The following is a 15,588-nucleotide window of genomic DNA, read 5'->3' as shown; positions in this document are numbered from 1 at the left end:
TACTGTGGCGTCAACCGGGTACTAAGTGAGAGTTCCTTGGGGCGTTGGAATCTGTTATTCGCATGTGAGTGAAGCCATACTCAGAGTGTGTGGGAGAACGGATACCATAAAGGATATGCCTAGTGTAATGTGCACGTCCTCCGGTCAGACGCTGCTGGAAAGATGCCCACAGGCCTATCTGTGTAAAATGAGTGAGTATATATACCACGACCATCGGTCCCATCAACATACCGGTTATCTGCTAAGAATGAACTTTGAATTTCATATACCAATAATACCCTGGATCAAATACATGAATAGCTCGAGTCGAATGTCAGTTATGAATAACATCGCACCGACGAAGTCAGACCCTGATTTACCCACCACAGAAATAGGTGTCCTAAGGCCCGTTGGTTAAGAATAACAGTCCGCGCTCCCCTGATCGACATTTCATGAAATTAGACTCGCAATGATAAATAAATTTATCCACGACATACCTAAAGTTAGCTAAGACGCCGGAATGAGCATTTCGCAGAGTCGACATAAGAGGATGATAAGGAAAGGTCGGTTCGGCAGACGATTCCCTTATAGGTGCATTTGAAGCGGTCAGATACACGGTGAGCTATCATCACACGAATCAGTTTCCTGAACTAGATTTAAAAGGAAAGCTGTATAGATCCCTTCTGGACCATGGGCATGATTTTGATTGTACGAGTTACTCACAGCACACGAAGCCCCTTTAAGCAATGCACCCACCTGCTCGATAGCAGTTCAAGATCAAAGGAGCCAGAACTCCCATAGTCGGGCGGAACCAGGAAACCGTAAGCATCTCAAATTCAAGCGCAAGCCTTGTTCAAGGCGAGAAAGTATCAAAAGAAGAAAAGATTCAGTTCGGGTTGTATAGTCAAAGACTTCCCAGAATACGAACCTGCTCTGTGACATTTCCGGTTTTTCAAACTCAACCAAGCCTCCGCCCATTCAACCTAGTCCCTTAGCTCGACGATAACGGCACCCAGGGTACGATGAGGCTGTGGTGTCATCAGTTCAGGGATGTGTGAAAGAGCCAGGATGTGGGGATCGCGTGAGATCGCAGTGTTCCGCAGCCAATTGAGTTGAAAACCGATGGGATCTTCCGACAGAGCGTGTTGAGTATCGCTTTGCAATTGACGGGACAGCCGGAATTTAACCAGGAACAGCACTAGACCAAAGTATCGTCAGAGAACCTTATCTAGAATAGAGATAACACGCGGAGTCTGGTATTCACTGTTAAAAGTCCCCACCCTCGCACCGATCAAGAACCATCGTCTCGGAGGTGTCAAACAGAGTACTCGTCGCAGCTTCATCTTGCTATTCAGTTGATAGAATGGGGTCGATTTCAATAACCACCGAGATGCACGTAAGATGTGCGTTACGCCATTGGGGCTCAGCTTGACCGTGTCTGTAGAACAGGAAGAGGATGGAAACTGAATTACTAAGTCCTGCGAGTCTTCGCCTACATATAGCCTCTTCGCATGATTGCTACCGACCAATGACACCAGCATAGAAGGTACCGATGGACTCGAAACTCCGTCGTCCCACAAGTGATTTGAGTGGGATGATACTGTAGGTGAAAAATTAAGGAGAGCTAACGATGCTCGCGCCTTACCGTATGTTCGCGTCTTAAAACAACTACTTCGACCAAATAACAGAAACCATAGTCTTAGTAAAGTTTTAGGTCGCGTGCATTCGTGAAGTCCCCAGGGAAAGCACATCTTGTCCGTAAAAATATAGGCCAAAATTGATAGCTAGAGCCCAAACTGTGCTGAGGCTGAAAAGACCGGTTGAAAAGAAGGTGGACTTGTCTGAGCAGATTGCAACTGAACCTTGCGGAAGCAGCTCCTCTGACGCCATGAGCATGGACGGTATTTTAAGGATTGAGAGTATTCGCACAGAGGAAGTCCAGCATTGTTCCTTGCACCACTGTAGAGATAAAGGTGACTGCGCTAGGTTCGTCGAGGTGAAGGGCGACTCGTTTCAAGACGTCCCAGACCGGGGTATCTCGGATCAAAGTTAGGTCACATGCTCATGATTTTCAAATTTGACATCGTGACGACGACACACATTGTTTCTCAGCAGCCACCACCGGGAGTATACTCTCGTCGATCCGCTTAAAGACGCACAATCACGACGTATCAAGAATCCCCCTCCAAAGAGTCACTGTAGTATCGGTGGTGAGCTTAATTTTTCATCTATACTATCGCCTCTTTCCACTCCTTAGCTTAATACAGTAGCTCACAGACTTTTTCGACGAGTCTAACGTCGCCTGACATATCTGTTACATGACTATGTAAACGACGAAAACGGAGCGGCTGGAGGTTCACTTATCAACCATTGAAGACATGTCTTTGTACGTGGATCTTCGGCTGTTTGTAGTTCTCCTAATCCCCCTAGACGGTACGTCATCTGCCTATAAATCTTTCGCAGAATATGATGCTGGTGTAGAAGTTCTTCCCGATACAATATAATCCCCAGAAATGGATGGCGATCTACTATCGTGCGTTTATGATCCGACTTACATAGACTATGGACTCTGACATCTGTTGCTAGGATTGTGAGGATGATCTCAGGACCTACATTTGGAACTTCTCAACCATTCCGCTTGGACATCTGATCAGCTACGAATTATCGCGCGACGATTCGGCTCTCAGCTGCTTCGGTGCATCCAGCCGACAATTACCTTAGCCTCTGCAAATATCTCTAAGGACGGCGGAGGACCATCTGTTGTCTTACGGCGTGGAACCTATTCTGGATGCCTTTTAAATCGGCCTCTCGTAATTTCACTGCGATTTACCTCTCTTTGACTTTGAGCCCTACACGAAGAACGGGATCCGTACTCGTCGTGGCTTAATCGATAGGTTGTCTGTGCCACGGATGTTACGGTATGCCTGCGTATAATCTCGACTAAGCGAGTTCTGGTTATGTGAATCATTTATCCAGGCGAGGGAGCAAAAGCCCAAGGTTCGAGCCTTCCACATTGACATGGAATCGACTGATCACGTTTGCGGGGCCAGATGGCTAGGCCTAGTGTCACAACCGAGATGGTTCCACATAAGTTAGCAAGCAAGTGAGTTATTCAGGTGAGAATACCATCTCCCTGGCATGCTATTCGATGTACAGATCCATCTCAAGGACAGCGTCTAGAGCTTGGAGATCAGCTTCCCCTACCGAATGGGGCTCGACACGTTAACGGTCATGAAGACGTTTCGCCCGAAGAGTAGCTTTGACAATGCTATGACGTCTAACTCTTTTGTGGCGTATCATATCGTCCTTCAATTCTTATTTACATCGGCTCAATAAATCAATTATCGATTTTGCGCGTTCCGCTCTGATCATCAGCTACTTCACGGCATGCTTGCAACCGTTGATGACCGGAGCTACCTGAAATGCCTCAGAGTCACACGGAGAGGAGCGTTTGCGTGGCGCATCAAACCATACGTTATTTATACGATTATAGTGCTGGCTTGTTAATGCGAGGCGAAGTCAGAGTTGGTGAGCTCCCCTACATCGAACCATTCATACTCGTCCTAATGTGAAATCCAGCCGGAAGATGAAACGACGTGTGCAGCTTAGAGTTGTAAAGCATACGGCTTGAGGTCTTCTGTTGGTGGCGTACTGATACCATCTTCAGGTGATTTCAAATGACGAATATGTATTCAATGTGATAACGAATTTTTACAATACGCCGGCAAATGAGAGTTACAACGACAATGGCTGGGTGATATACATTAGTTGAGGAGAGAAAGACAACAAAGCATGGCCGCAGCTCTATATCAGCCGACGGTTTAACTCGAATGAAGCGTACGGGTAGGAAGTCGAGAAATGCCGGTACGTGAGAAATACCACAACGAAAAATGACTAGGAAGCTGTGTATCGCTACCAAGATGAGAACCTGCATCGATAACAGACCAACACATCCCTCCTGGTCCGCCAGGTCAATACCCGGCATTATGCAAATCTGTCTATCGATTAACCGTCAGAGAGAGTACCGACGAGAAACGAATCAAACTTTGAAGTATCCTCTCTACACTCTCGAGCGAAAGCATGGAGATTCTTTCAGCCGACCAAATTAATCAATGACTCCGTATTGTCCGAATCTCCTGAGAATAGCACACGTATCGTTCTGTCGACTCGTAAATTCAGGAAGTAGAGGAAACATTGCAAGCTCGTTGACTCAATCGCTCGAAAAACCGAACGCAAGTACGGTCGTAAATGGATAGACAACTAAATGACCACTTCTCAGTAGCAGACTAGGCCTGGGACAAAATAACCTCCTGCTGCGCTGTCATGCGTGGGTGTCGGTGGTGCACCTGAGAAAGAATATTGACTGATAGAACCATACATGGTCGGTGTCTGTAGAAGACTCCGGAGTTCCGGATAGGCGAAACGAGCGAAAGTGAATTCTTCCTCGAATCGGAATACTTCCGGATAAACATTTAACAGGCGTCACCGTGCTGTTAGCCTCCGGCACAATTTTCCATTCTTTCATTTCTTTCAATCTAGAAGATCAATTCCTGACAATGCAGATGGAATTCGACTTGAATCCAGAATTTCCGATAGTAGGCGAGGAGGCGAGATTCTAAACGGTCATCAATTAACAATCAAGCTTCCTGGTTTTTAATTCGATTATTCACACCCCATTCTTTTTAATTGGTAGTTTGGTAGCGGTTTCAGTAAATAACATAGGAGGTACAAGAAGCGAAACCATATACGGCGTATTAAAATACTGTATACACCGAGGAGTAAAGAAGACACAAATCTAATTCTAGAGTGCGAGTGGCTGTTCGATATGTCACCTACCGTATAGAATTAACTACTTGAAATTTACAAAGGGACCGCCTGCTTCAGGCAGACCGTCTGTGAATAGTCGATATATTACGGGATGGCCAGTTGTCCATATAAATGAAATTCCAAAGATATTATTTAAATTGTCGTTTACCCGACCAATACAGGACGAGTATCTACGTCTACAGCACGTGTTCAGCGCACGGAAAGACAATATTCTTTCAGTCAACAATAAAAAATACCACAGAGCATCCGCACTATAACATTCCATACACATCGACAGCCAAAAGATAACCTGCAGGATCGTAAGATGACCGCCATCTACGCTGATTGTAAGATTGCAAAAGGATGGTATGGATTCTCCGCAATTATATTCCATTCCCCACGATGTGTACGTTTGTCGCTGAAATGTTTGAACCGGATACCTCACCAAAAAACCGAGAGGCATTATCGTAGAGCTGCGACTGTGGCAGAGACGCTGTTAGCAAAGCAGTGAGGAAATGACATCTGTTAATTTGGTGTCGGTCCGGGATTGTGCTTCAGCTAGACCATGAAACGGGATCGATGAGAAGCACGTACCGTGGCAATTATCCAGTGGAATGCAGGAAGAGATTTTCCGGGCGGATAGGTCTCTCCGCTTAAAAGACAGTTGACACGCGTAGTATCGGAGCTAAGGCATCGAAGGGCATGCACTGAAAGGGTGCTTTAACGCCTTCTTTCGATACTGGTGGACTAAGGTAGCACATTCGACCTTCATGCACGTTAGTAAAGGTAGATGCGTATCCTATGACCGTGATAGATCGCCAAACAAACTTTACGATGATGAAGGGTGTAAAAGCATGACCATCCCTTTAGTAGAAATGAAACACAAAAAGAAGGAGACGACGATAACCGCAGTAGCTGGATGAGAATTACTCATCAGGTCTCCATTCAGCACGAGCGTTCCCAGATCATGAGTGGCATGGGATGCACCTCATCAACAGAGCTTCCTTCGCGTTTCGATTTCAATTGTGGGGCGCCAGAACCTCATCAACGAGGAGCGGCGGTAACCCACAACAATGTTACATGATGGGACAAGCATGCCGTGTTGAACCTGGTGAGTGCTGAATATTAATACCCACTCTCTCTCCGATCAAGAAAAGATGGTCCTGGGAAATCGATAAAGACCCTTGTCAAATTTGCACAGCCGTAGCCAAGGTACTGGTGATACTGGCCCATTTCAATACTTGTCTGCGCTGTGACTGCATGGCTTATCATTCGCTTGGCGTCTATTGAATATAAGGACACTTCTCACCGGCCTAAGGGTCCGTAGGAGCGATGAAAAAGAGGCATAGCACGTAGAGAAACTTGCATATGCCGCTCGTATGGAGATAGCGACAAAGTATCTGCATGGGGGTTTCAGAGAACATCATGTAGAAAGAATAACACCGATGATTGTTCATGATCCCAGACGACGACCGGCATGCCGTATAACAGTTCCAGATATCGTTGCTGACTGGGCGGCTTCTACAACACGACCCCGCTGCATGTGCCTGATATTATATTCCATGATAATAAGTAGAGGAAGAGCGGCCGCTTACGATTATGACTAGGACTCGAGAAATGAATGGAAAGAGGCTTATGGAGGATATGGACAACATCCTGATCTTTCTAAATGACCACGGGACAAGCTCGATAGAAAAACGTGGCGGTTCAGGTAAGAACATTCAACCGAAAGCCCACAAGCCCACATTGAGAGTAACCATGGTGCTGCTACATCAATGCGATTGTTGGGCTATGAATGCCTTAGCATCATCATATTGGAGTGATGGTGAAAACACACATATGCAGGAATACAACTGACGTCATCACCGTTACATAAGGTATCTCATTCTGAGCATCTGACCCGTGTAGATGTCGCCCATTTCAGCCAGTACTAGATGCCGAGAAGTACTAAGAATATGTTTTGATCCGGATTTCGTCGCTTGGTCTCTCTGGGGCTGGTACATGTGCGGACTCTGGCATGTCTTTGGCTACATAGACGATCGGCCAGTGAAGACAAAGAAAGCGCGAAAGTATCGGTCGCCATGTCTCTAAATAGCCTAGTATGATAAATTCCACTGATGCCAGGAAAATGATAGATCTTCCCTTCCGCGTCGAAAAAATCACAGTGATAAAAGGTACTGACCTGAAACTAGCATGTTGAAGCGCCCGAGTGCTCTCATCCCGCTGAGAGCTGAGGTGGTCGTCGAAAATCAACCGGGGTTCCGGCCCGATATAGCTCGCCACATCACACTGACCGACCAAGACTTCTTTCTTCTCCGATTTCGACCAACACGAATTCTGGCACTCTTTGCTCTCTGACTTCACGAAACTCTCCAATCAATATGGCATTGATTGTTTGACTCGTTTTCGGAAGGGATACCAGAATTCCCGGACGCTCTTTCTGGCAACTGATTTTTCAGACTTTTGTGAATTGTACGATTTCTATTATGTCATGAAGCCGCCATTGTATTATTGGTCAATATCGATAACAGTCAGTCTACTATATTCCGCCTTATATGTCAGTAACCTTGGCCATGTTCTTACTCAATCATCGCTCGTTTACTTTCAACCTCTGGGTCACTCTATCCTGCAACTCCCGATACTACATGTCGTTCCTTCGAAATAAATAGGACCTCATAGAAGTTTTGCGGTCTGCACAGCATCTTCTTTCATCGTTGGCACGTTATTCTTCTGTGTTAATCCTTTTCCAGGTCAATTGAAGACACTTACTAGGCGGTGGATGCATTCAGTCTCTTCCCAGTCTGTACCACACGGCCCATCTCTTCAGATTGTGATTTAGCTAACTTATTGAATAGTTACTGTTCACATGCACCAAAGTATACGAATCCTGTCTGAGGGTTGTTTATTCGTTCACATATTACTTTTCGAAGTCATTATAATGTTTGAATATGCTTAGGACCTTATGCTGTGTAGCTGAATGACCTTCCCTATAGCGGAGACAGAGCAGGAATTTTTTCAGCATGCCGAAGGTCGTGTCTCTTCCCATGATATGCCCGTATGCACCCTGAGTCAAAGCGGGATTCTCCGCTGGACCGTGCTTTTCTCCACAAGTCAACAATTCCATGGGCTGTTTATCGAGCGGTAATTGTACTGGTGTTGATAGCCGCGTGCAAATGTTGAAGGTTAAAGAATCCGAGCATCATACAACTCCCATTATAGTGTATCGATGATCGCAGGTATCGTGATTCGCTTGTACAATGTGGCGGGCATCTGATTAATTGGCTACAGTCATACCATACGACGTCCTAACTGCTAAGTACTAGAACTTCCTCTGGTGTTCTCCATCCCTATAATAGGAAGTCTAAACCTGTATTCGCGGTGTTAGTTTTCCCCTCGTCCCTGAGGCTAAATCCGTCCGCACAGATCAACTGATATCATATCCTGGAACCAGTTATATGATAGGTTCGCGTTCTGAGCTCGCCAGCGGAATCCATTCAATAGATTTCCGGAGTGGGTTTTATTACCTCCGCGCGTAGGCTTTACTTCTGTGGTGTGTGAAGCCATCCGCAATGCTATTTTAGCGCCGGATATTATTATATGCATGCGGTCGATTTTCCTCCTGTTGTTTTCCGTTCATCACGTCCTGGTCTTCTCACGGCAGGCATGTTGCTGGCGTGGTTCTCTGCGAGCAAAGGAGGTATTCACCGTTGCTATGGATCGAGTTGATGATTTTGTTTGTCGGAGATTTAACTGCACCTCCGAGTCAGAGACACATAGATTAAGCCTGGGAAACCACGTCCAATTGGTTTGCCCAGCAAAGAGGACACCGGATGGGTAGATGTCGAATCGTATACGTAAAATGAGGGTGCAACTTGTCGGATGGAATACCGCTGAAAACAGAATTATTCAGGTCGCCTTGAATCATAAGCTTTGAGACGTCTAAGAATACTACCAATGGTATGAAAGGAGAAAACACCACGACCCTAGTTTACGCCCCAGCGGAACGATGCCCGCCCCGATAACAAAGATGTAGGTCTAATAAAAACTGGGGTGACTGTCTGTAATTCGGTCCTACGTATCGGAGTCTTCAGAAGTCGATGGATTTGGGAACTCCAGCACAGAGCACAGGTAGACGATACATCTTTGGATTGGTAATGATCAAAAATGGTAGGACGATAATGTCTAAGTCGACTGGGATAGTTGAGAGCGAATTTATTCCTTCACCTCACGTTGTATCTGGATCCACTTACACTGAAGAAGAGGCAGGTCTCGATAAATTTAGCGATGTCACCAATTCAGGAAGGCCGACAGAATTACTACATCATAAACTCTCAGACTGAAATAACGCTGCAAGAGAGGATTCACGCAGGTGCGGACAAAATTCAACGCTATGACATGATGGATTCCGTAGGGATGCCACGAATCTTCATGGTTCAGTCCGATCTCATTAGCCGTCTTTAGGATCACTGAGTCTTCACCCTCTTTCCCATAACAAGCTACTGGCTTATAATACACGGTTACTTCTGCTGCCGTCCAGGGTACATCGTTCCTCCCCTCCCGAGCACGACTGAGAAGGATACGGAGGCCCTCTCGAAATCGTGCCATACAGACCGGATCGCTGATCCGATAGTCAGTACCATCATCTTCTTTTCACCGAAAGATGTCCGGCGACGCCAGTGGCAGGGCGGGTCGGGATCGATTTCATTTTTGATGGACGCCGACTCACATGTTCATTGTTCATAAACCAATGGATTCATACATAACTTGTTTTGATAACTGACAGTAACTCTCCTTTAGAAATAGAAGGTAACGGGTGCGCATTTGAGGACTTGGAGTGGGTACGTCCTCTGGAAATATAGCTCTTGCTCTCAGGTTAAATGTGCTATTTCATGGAAATATCCACAACAGATTTTCACCTTTATGCTTACTAAATGGCCTGCATGGACGTCGCTTTAAACTATTTGACTTGATATCCAGAGCCTAGAAATCTCAAAGAAATCTAAGTATATTTATCCAACTTCTCACGCAAAGACCGCTAGAAATTTGGGACTACAGAGCTTGATCTCTTTCATCCCCGTATGTAAGATCTGTCGAACGCTACCGAATTGAATAAAAATTTATTGTTTCTTGCCGCATACAACAAATTTCGTCAAGGGCCAAAGCTTACGGATAGTTTATATGGGAATCATTTACAGGCGCGACGCCAAATCATGCATCGGAAGATGCCGTTTCAGTTTGCGTTGTGCAGCTGATCCCAGATCTGGTGCAATCTGGTGGGAGGATTTTTGGTTCCTTTGACTATTGACTCTTGATGGGTAAGCCTTACTGGAACAACTCTTTCTCTATTCATCCTTGCAACTTTGGGTATCCGTGGCGAGCCACTGGCTACTTATACGGACAGTGTTCTCGCCTTCCGGTGAGTAAGTATGCCAAGGCATTGACTCTGCACTCATCAAAGCATCATTTTACCGGTTCGCCATTTAACCGCTTCTCTCACGAAATAACAAACCAATGAGGAACTCCGAATAGCTTTCTAACAATTTGATATCAGAGTATGTCAATATAACTATTTACAGTCTCAACTTTTTATGCTATACAATGTCAGAAATCTCGACTCGAAAGTCTCCGGCTAAAACAGCAACTTCGTATAATCCACTAACACCCACCCGTAAAGGTGAGACTAATTCATGTCAGCGGTGTATTCTTTCGGCATCCGTTCAATTGAGCTTTCATTATATTCGGCAGGCGCTCGTCAGACAACGTGATCAGATCATTCAAAGTCAACATGCGCATTGCGCCACTGAGTTACTGAGCATTTCCTCGTTTCTACGTGTAATCGTGGGTGAATGGTGCCACTTTCTCTTCCGCCATCACAAACAGGCAGTCAATTTTATGACGATGATCTGCTTAGCAGAAGGCAGCTTTGATGCATCCGGCCGGACTAAGAATTGTGGATATACTTGGTGCGGAGTTTGAACATCACGGCTTTTGCTTTATCGACACTATTCAATGATACACACACCTCATTCAACTACTCTGGTCGTCAACGTAGGAGTCTCAAGAAAAGACAACCCAGGGGTAAATCAATACAGGACGTCCCTGAGGTCTCCGAACATCAATAAGTGCTCGGGATCTAACTTCTAAAATAGATAGAAGTTTTCAGATCACGTATCATCAACGCTGGATCCCTCGGTCCCGTATCGTTCTCGCATAGAATTTGTAGGGTGATCAAAATGTTGCCGGACTCTGGGTCACTCGAAAATGACCCTATCGACAAAGATTCTCCCAATGACGCTCTGTACATCTCATTCTGTAAAGCAACAAGGTCCAATTCGATGAGATTTCGTTCTATAAATGAAGAAAAACGACGAATTTATTTGAACCGACAACAATGGCCAGAATGGAACCAGCTTACATAGCGCGGGTCGACATACGATATGAAACAGGAACGTAAACAAGGTCTGACAGATAAAATCAGTGCACGCGAACGAGATTGAACCAAACATCGACCGAAATACTGACAAGCATGACGCGCCCCGGTCCTGGATTTCCATGTCCTCCCTATGCGCCACAGAAACTCACAGACGGGAATCTCGTATAAAAATCTTTAATAGGAGTACAGAGAGGAAAATGCGGAGAGGTTAAGTTGCTATTTGGGCGTAGTATCCATATCTCGAAGGTTGTTGATCATGATGGGCGAAAATAACACTCTGCATGCAGGATCGTTGTCAGGGTATGTCATGGGCTTGAATCTAAGGTTGAAACGTGATAGGATGAAATGGCTAGGGCTTGTGGTTCGAGCGTTCTCTTAGAATGAAGCACTGTGAAATCCATACGGTGACTGAACCGTTCTTCGTCGTCGAGTAAAGTGCCCAGGATATTCCGCGAGCTTCATGGTATTATGGGGCACAATGTTTTCCTTCTTGTCAAAGAAGACATCCCCACGCAGACGGATGGACAACGGCACATTCAAAATCGATGGCCACATAGCATGTTCAATCAAGGAAAAAGGGAGTATGTCTAAAAGGAAGAAGGCGATGATGCAGAGGTGCAAGTGCAGCTTCTAAGCGACCCATGCCTATTATTCGCACTAAGTCTCCAGTAAAGTGAGGTGAATAATGCAAGGAGAAGAGGGATTAAATTTGTACGTCCGCTGATCCACCGAACCCTCAAGCGCATCATTGTAAAATGACGGGATAAGCAGGTAATGCCAGATCCGAGTCATTGATCCTCGAGTCGGATAGTTCATCGGACTAAGCCCCGTTAATTGAATTATGAACCAAGGTGCATACCTGACACCTCTACCTTCGCAAAAGATCTTTATTACGAAGAGTCCCCCGTCGCTGTTCACTGGCACCCTCCTAATCAAGAGCCACCCTCTGACTGGACGAAATTAAACCTTGACGCCACAATACGGTTCTGAGGCAGTTTTGAAAGGTCCGAGGTAGGGATCTAGTCCAAGAGATAGATCGCTATCCGTGAACTTTCCTACGCTTTCATCATTCTACCTACGAGGCGGGTTTACGGTGCCCTAATGCCTTTGAATTGGGAGAAATGATCTAGCAACGTTCGCTGTCATATGGTATAGAAGGAGAGAGGCGGTCGGCAGCTTACTCCCTGACTTACCCAGCCTAAAGGCAAAGAATAGAATGGTTTCTCCGGAGTCCTTGTCACGTCCTTCCTAGGTGATCGTGATTCGTAGAAAATGCTTCTCCTAGTATCTTTCCTGGTAATGCACTGGAAACACTGTCTTATATTGAGCATGTTCCTGACAATTACATGCGTCCGGAAATATTATCACAGCCAGGACATTGCATTCGTCAGCTTCTATTCGGAGCGCTGTCGTTACCGGTTGTGGAAACATGGTCCGTGGACAGCGTGATATACACGCGAAAAAAGGCATGAGAGGGTAAAACATGTTAATGAGACTAAGATTGCGAGATAGTCAATGGTAACAAATGATCCGCACAGAAGAAGTTCAAACGTACAAAACATGCTTTCGCACTAACAAACTGTTGAAGCCGGATGTTAATAAAGCCCAAGGAGTAGTAGAGGGGCGAAATAGAAGCGACTCTGTGCCCTATAAAACGCTTCGTTCTCTTGTCAGCTGGAATGTGAATAGGCTTCCCTGATGTGCACACGTTCTGTAGCGTATGATAAGAATGACATATCAACATGATGTATAAAGTTTAATACGCACGAATGTATTAGCTTCATGTCTGATTCAATTGATAAAAAGATAGACCTAATTAGTGAACGAGAACGCTTGAAAGATGACACTCCTTGAAATCCTGCGCAAACCCCTAAATAAAACCAGGGAACCCGACGTTACGGGCGTACTTAGCTCGGTTGGCGGAGGATTACAGCCTTTGTGTTCCAGTCTACCTTGAATGACAGAAAATGAGTATGCTACCAAGGAACAGAAAATGACTCTCGCACGTAGTTGACCTGCAGTGGACATGTATCCAGACTGCGATAATATCCTGATTACTGCGAGCATGCGGCGAAATGTACCACCTGGAAACCAGTGAGCATCGAGTGGCGAAAATATCATTTTAGTTGATGTATGAGACTTCCCTATGCACCAGGTTGACAGAAAGATTTCAGACACAATCAGGGGATTGAAAATACTACAGCTCGCTTATCATCATCATTAGTTTGGGCCTCTCGATATATCGGGAAAAAATATGCATGAGTCTAACATGTTGGACGAAATTTTGCACTGTGGTTCCCTTTGCTACGAGGATGCTACTCTAGCTCAGCAACGTAACGGGTTGGCAAGTTCACGAGAGCTCTTCGACTTGATGGCATGAAGTTCAGAATTGCGTTCGAAATTCTGGTCATGCAGGAAAAGTAGAAGCTTCTTCAGTTCATGGTATTAAAAGCGAAAAATTTATCCAGTACCGTTTTGGGTAAACACTCATCAATGCGCTGCTGAGATCGTTCACGCTAAGGATGGTGGTCGGAGATGAACCGCTTGCGGAACGGCCCGGTCTCGGGATTCATCGATCATACATGCACGTGTCCGGTCACTGCTTTTCTTAAACTTTCGCTACTATTCTTTCCCCTGCAGGCTGCGACCATTTCGCATATCCTCTCTATGTTGTTCTTCTTCAGGGCTATTCCTTATGAGTTTCAGGCTGAAATATTGCAGTGATATGTACCAACCGGTAGTAGTTGTGAGTCGATTTTAACAGTCGAATGACTTTGACTTTGACGAAGTTTCACAGCTGCAAACCGCTCCTGTATAGTCGGATATTTCAAATTATCTTGCTACATTTTTCTAGTACAAGCTGAGCATGGAATATGAACGTAAAATTTGAACATTGATTCCAGAATTAGATAACCCTCTGTTTCATCAACGCGGTCCATTGTTGACCTACCCCCAGTCAAAAACAAGTATGTAGCCCCGCGTCGTTCTCGTCGTCATTACCAGAATCCCTGCCCTTACTCAGCACCAAAGCACGCACGTTCATCTTGTTGCATGGAGGATGTTGTCGTCCTACTCTTAGGCAGCGCTTATTGTTCTCTGCCATCGAAATAGCGTAATTTGGCCAAGTACGATATATGTCAGATTGTCTTCTCCTAGAGAGTGCGCTCTTGTTCTTACCGACAGGAAGTATACACCTATATTCGTCACGAGTGAATCGACATTCGAGCAACGAAAATAATTGTGCGTGCTCTATCTTCATTTTGTCCCTTAGATCAGAAAATCACGATATTTCTTGCGTATTAATTCAGAAATTGAACCAAATCTCAACAATATGTTTTGTTGGATCTATATTGGCTGGTGTAGATACTCCAGAATATGCGCTATACTAAATCTCTGTCGTGGGCATTACGACACCCGGTCTCAAACAACCTTTTTGGCTGCTCTTCCTCGTTTGTGGCGTATCATAAGCATACGTCCCTCACATGTCAATCAATCCTCATCAAATCGGTTGCCCTGCTACATGCGTCTGAGAAGCTCCTGCAACCATTCCTACATTTGATTGCCGGAATCATGTTCAGCGGCGGGAGGTCTTGGTGGCGCATCAAAGACATGACCATGCCATTTATGACCCCGGATATCGACGACGCGAAAGATGTGTCGAATACAAAGACTTCTCGGTAAGTGTGGAGAGCCACCTAGTGATACCAACGACTGCCTTCTCAAATTGACAGAAACGTTGACATGTGTTTCGTGAAATTCACGTTTGCTCCGCGTGTGACTATCGCCCTTCCTATTAGTGGCGAGCTGATCCCATCTTCAACTGATTTCACACGGATGACTGCATTCAAATATTCTCCTTGCTATACGCCAGCACATGGGAAACAATCTCACAAATACAGTGATAGGCAGAGACCAGAGTTGTATGCACCGAGAACACTCGCGCGAGAGAAGCCAACGAAAGACCGCGTAGCCATGATGAGTTTCTCCGGATGCAAAGCATGAGCTTTGCACTCTGAAAATATGGGGTGGCCGCGTTGTAGTTCGGTACGTGACAGGAAGTCGACGTATCTGGTAACTCAAGTGCAGAATACAGGTATGAGAACCAGGGTCAGTAGCGGTAAGGGAACGAGGCAAGGAAGCAGCAGAAGATGGCCGACTTTAGTAGTGAAAGCACAGCCTTGTTTGCGTTAATGCACGCCTGCCGCTGAGTCTAACGAGATCACGGCTTCGAGACCAGACTTCTTCAGACCACTGATACTGAGTCCTGGCGGAGTTACTGGGTGCTGACGCTGAAGTTATGAGTAAGAGAGATGTCATAGAGGATTCTACTGTGACCAACCTCGTACACGAAGCTGTACATGAAACATCAC

General features: G+C 45.5%; 3 protein-coding genes across 3 annotated transcripts; all 3 read right to left on the bottom strand.

Moving 5' to 3' along the window:
- Positions 1 to 1,370: 1,370 nt before the first annotated feature.
- Positions 1,371 to 1,992, bottom strand: EV420DRAFT_117433 (uncharacterized protein). The gene is made up of 3 exons (XM_060466202.1): positions 1,909 to 1,992; positions 1,476 to 1,859; positions 1,371 to 1,417 (listed from the first exon to the last, which is right to left on the bottom strand). The coding sequence occupies exons 2-3, from the start codon at positions 1,728 to 1,730 to the stop codon at positions 1,403 to 1,405; spliced, it is 270 nt and encodes an 89-aa protein (XP_060340274.1). The 5' UTR covers positions 1,731 to 1,859; positions 1,909 to 1,992; the 3' UTR covers positions 1,371 to 1,402.
- A 1,541-nt stretch (positions 1,993 to 3,533) lies between these two features.
- On the bottom strand, positions 3,534 to 4,109 carry EV420DRAFT_117255 (uncharacterized protein). The gene has a single exon (XM_060466201.1). The coding sequence runs from the start codon at positions 3,962 to 3,964 to the stop codon at positions 3,653 to 3,655; it is 312 nt and encodes a 103-aa protein (XP_060340273.1). The 5' UTR covers positions 3,965 to 4,109; the 3' UTR covers positions 3,534 to 3,652.
- A 1,940-nt stretch (positions 4,110 to 6,049) lies between these two features.
- On the bottom strand, positions 6,050 to 6,628 carry EV420DRAFT_117148 (uncharacterized protein). Its single transcript, XM_060466199.1, has 2 exons — positions 6,381 to 6,628; positions 6,050 to 6,332 (listed from the first exon to the last, which is right to left on the bottom strand). Exons 1-2 carry the CDS (start codon positions 6,504 to 6,506, stop codon positions 6,099 to 6,101), a joined length of 360 nt encoding a protein of 119 aa, XP_060340272.1. The 5' UTR covers positions 6,507 to 6,628; the 3' UTR covers positions 6,050 to 6,098.
- Between the last annotated feature and the right edge of the window lie 8,960 nt (positions 6,629 to 15,588).

The sequence above is a fragment of the Desarmillaria tabescens genome (assembly GCF_030435595.1).
Source record: "Desarmillaria tabescens strain CCBAS 213 chromosome Unknown EV420scaffold_1, whole genome shotgun sequence".
Classification (NCBI taxonomy): Eukaryota; Fungi; Basidiomycota; class Agaricomycetes; order Agaricales; family Physalacriaceae; genus Desarmillaria; species Desarmillaria tabescens.
This window is presented reverse-complemented; position numbering and strand designations above follow the sequence as displayed.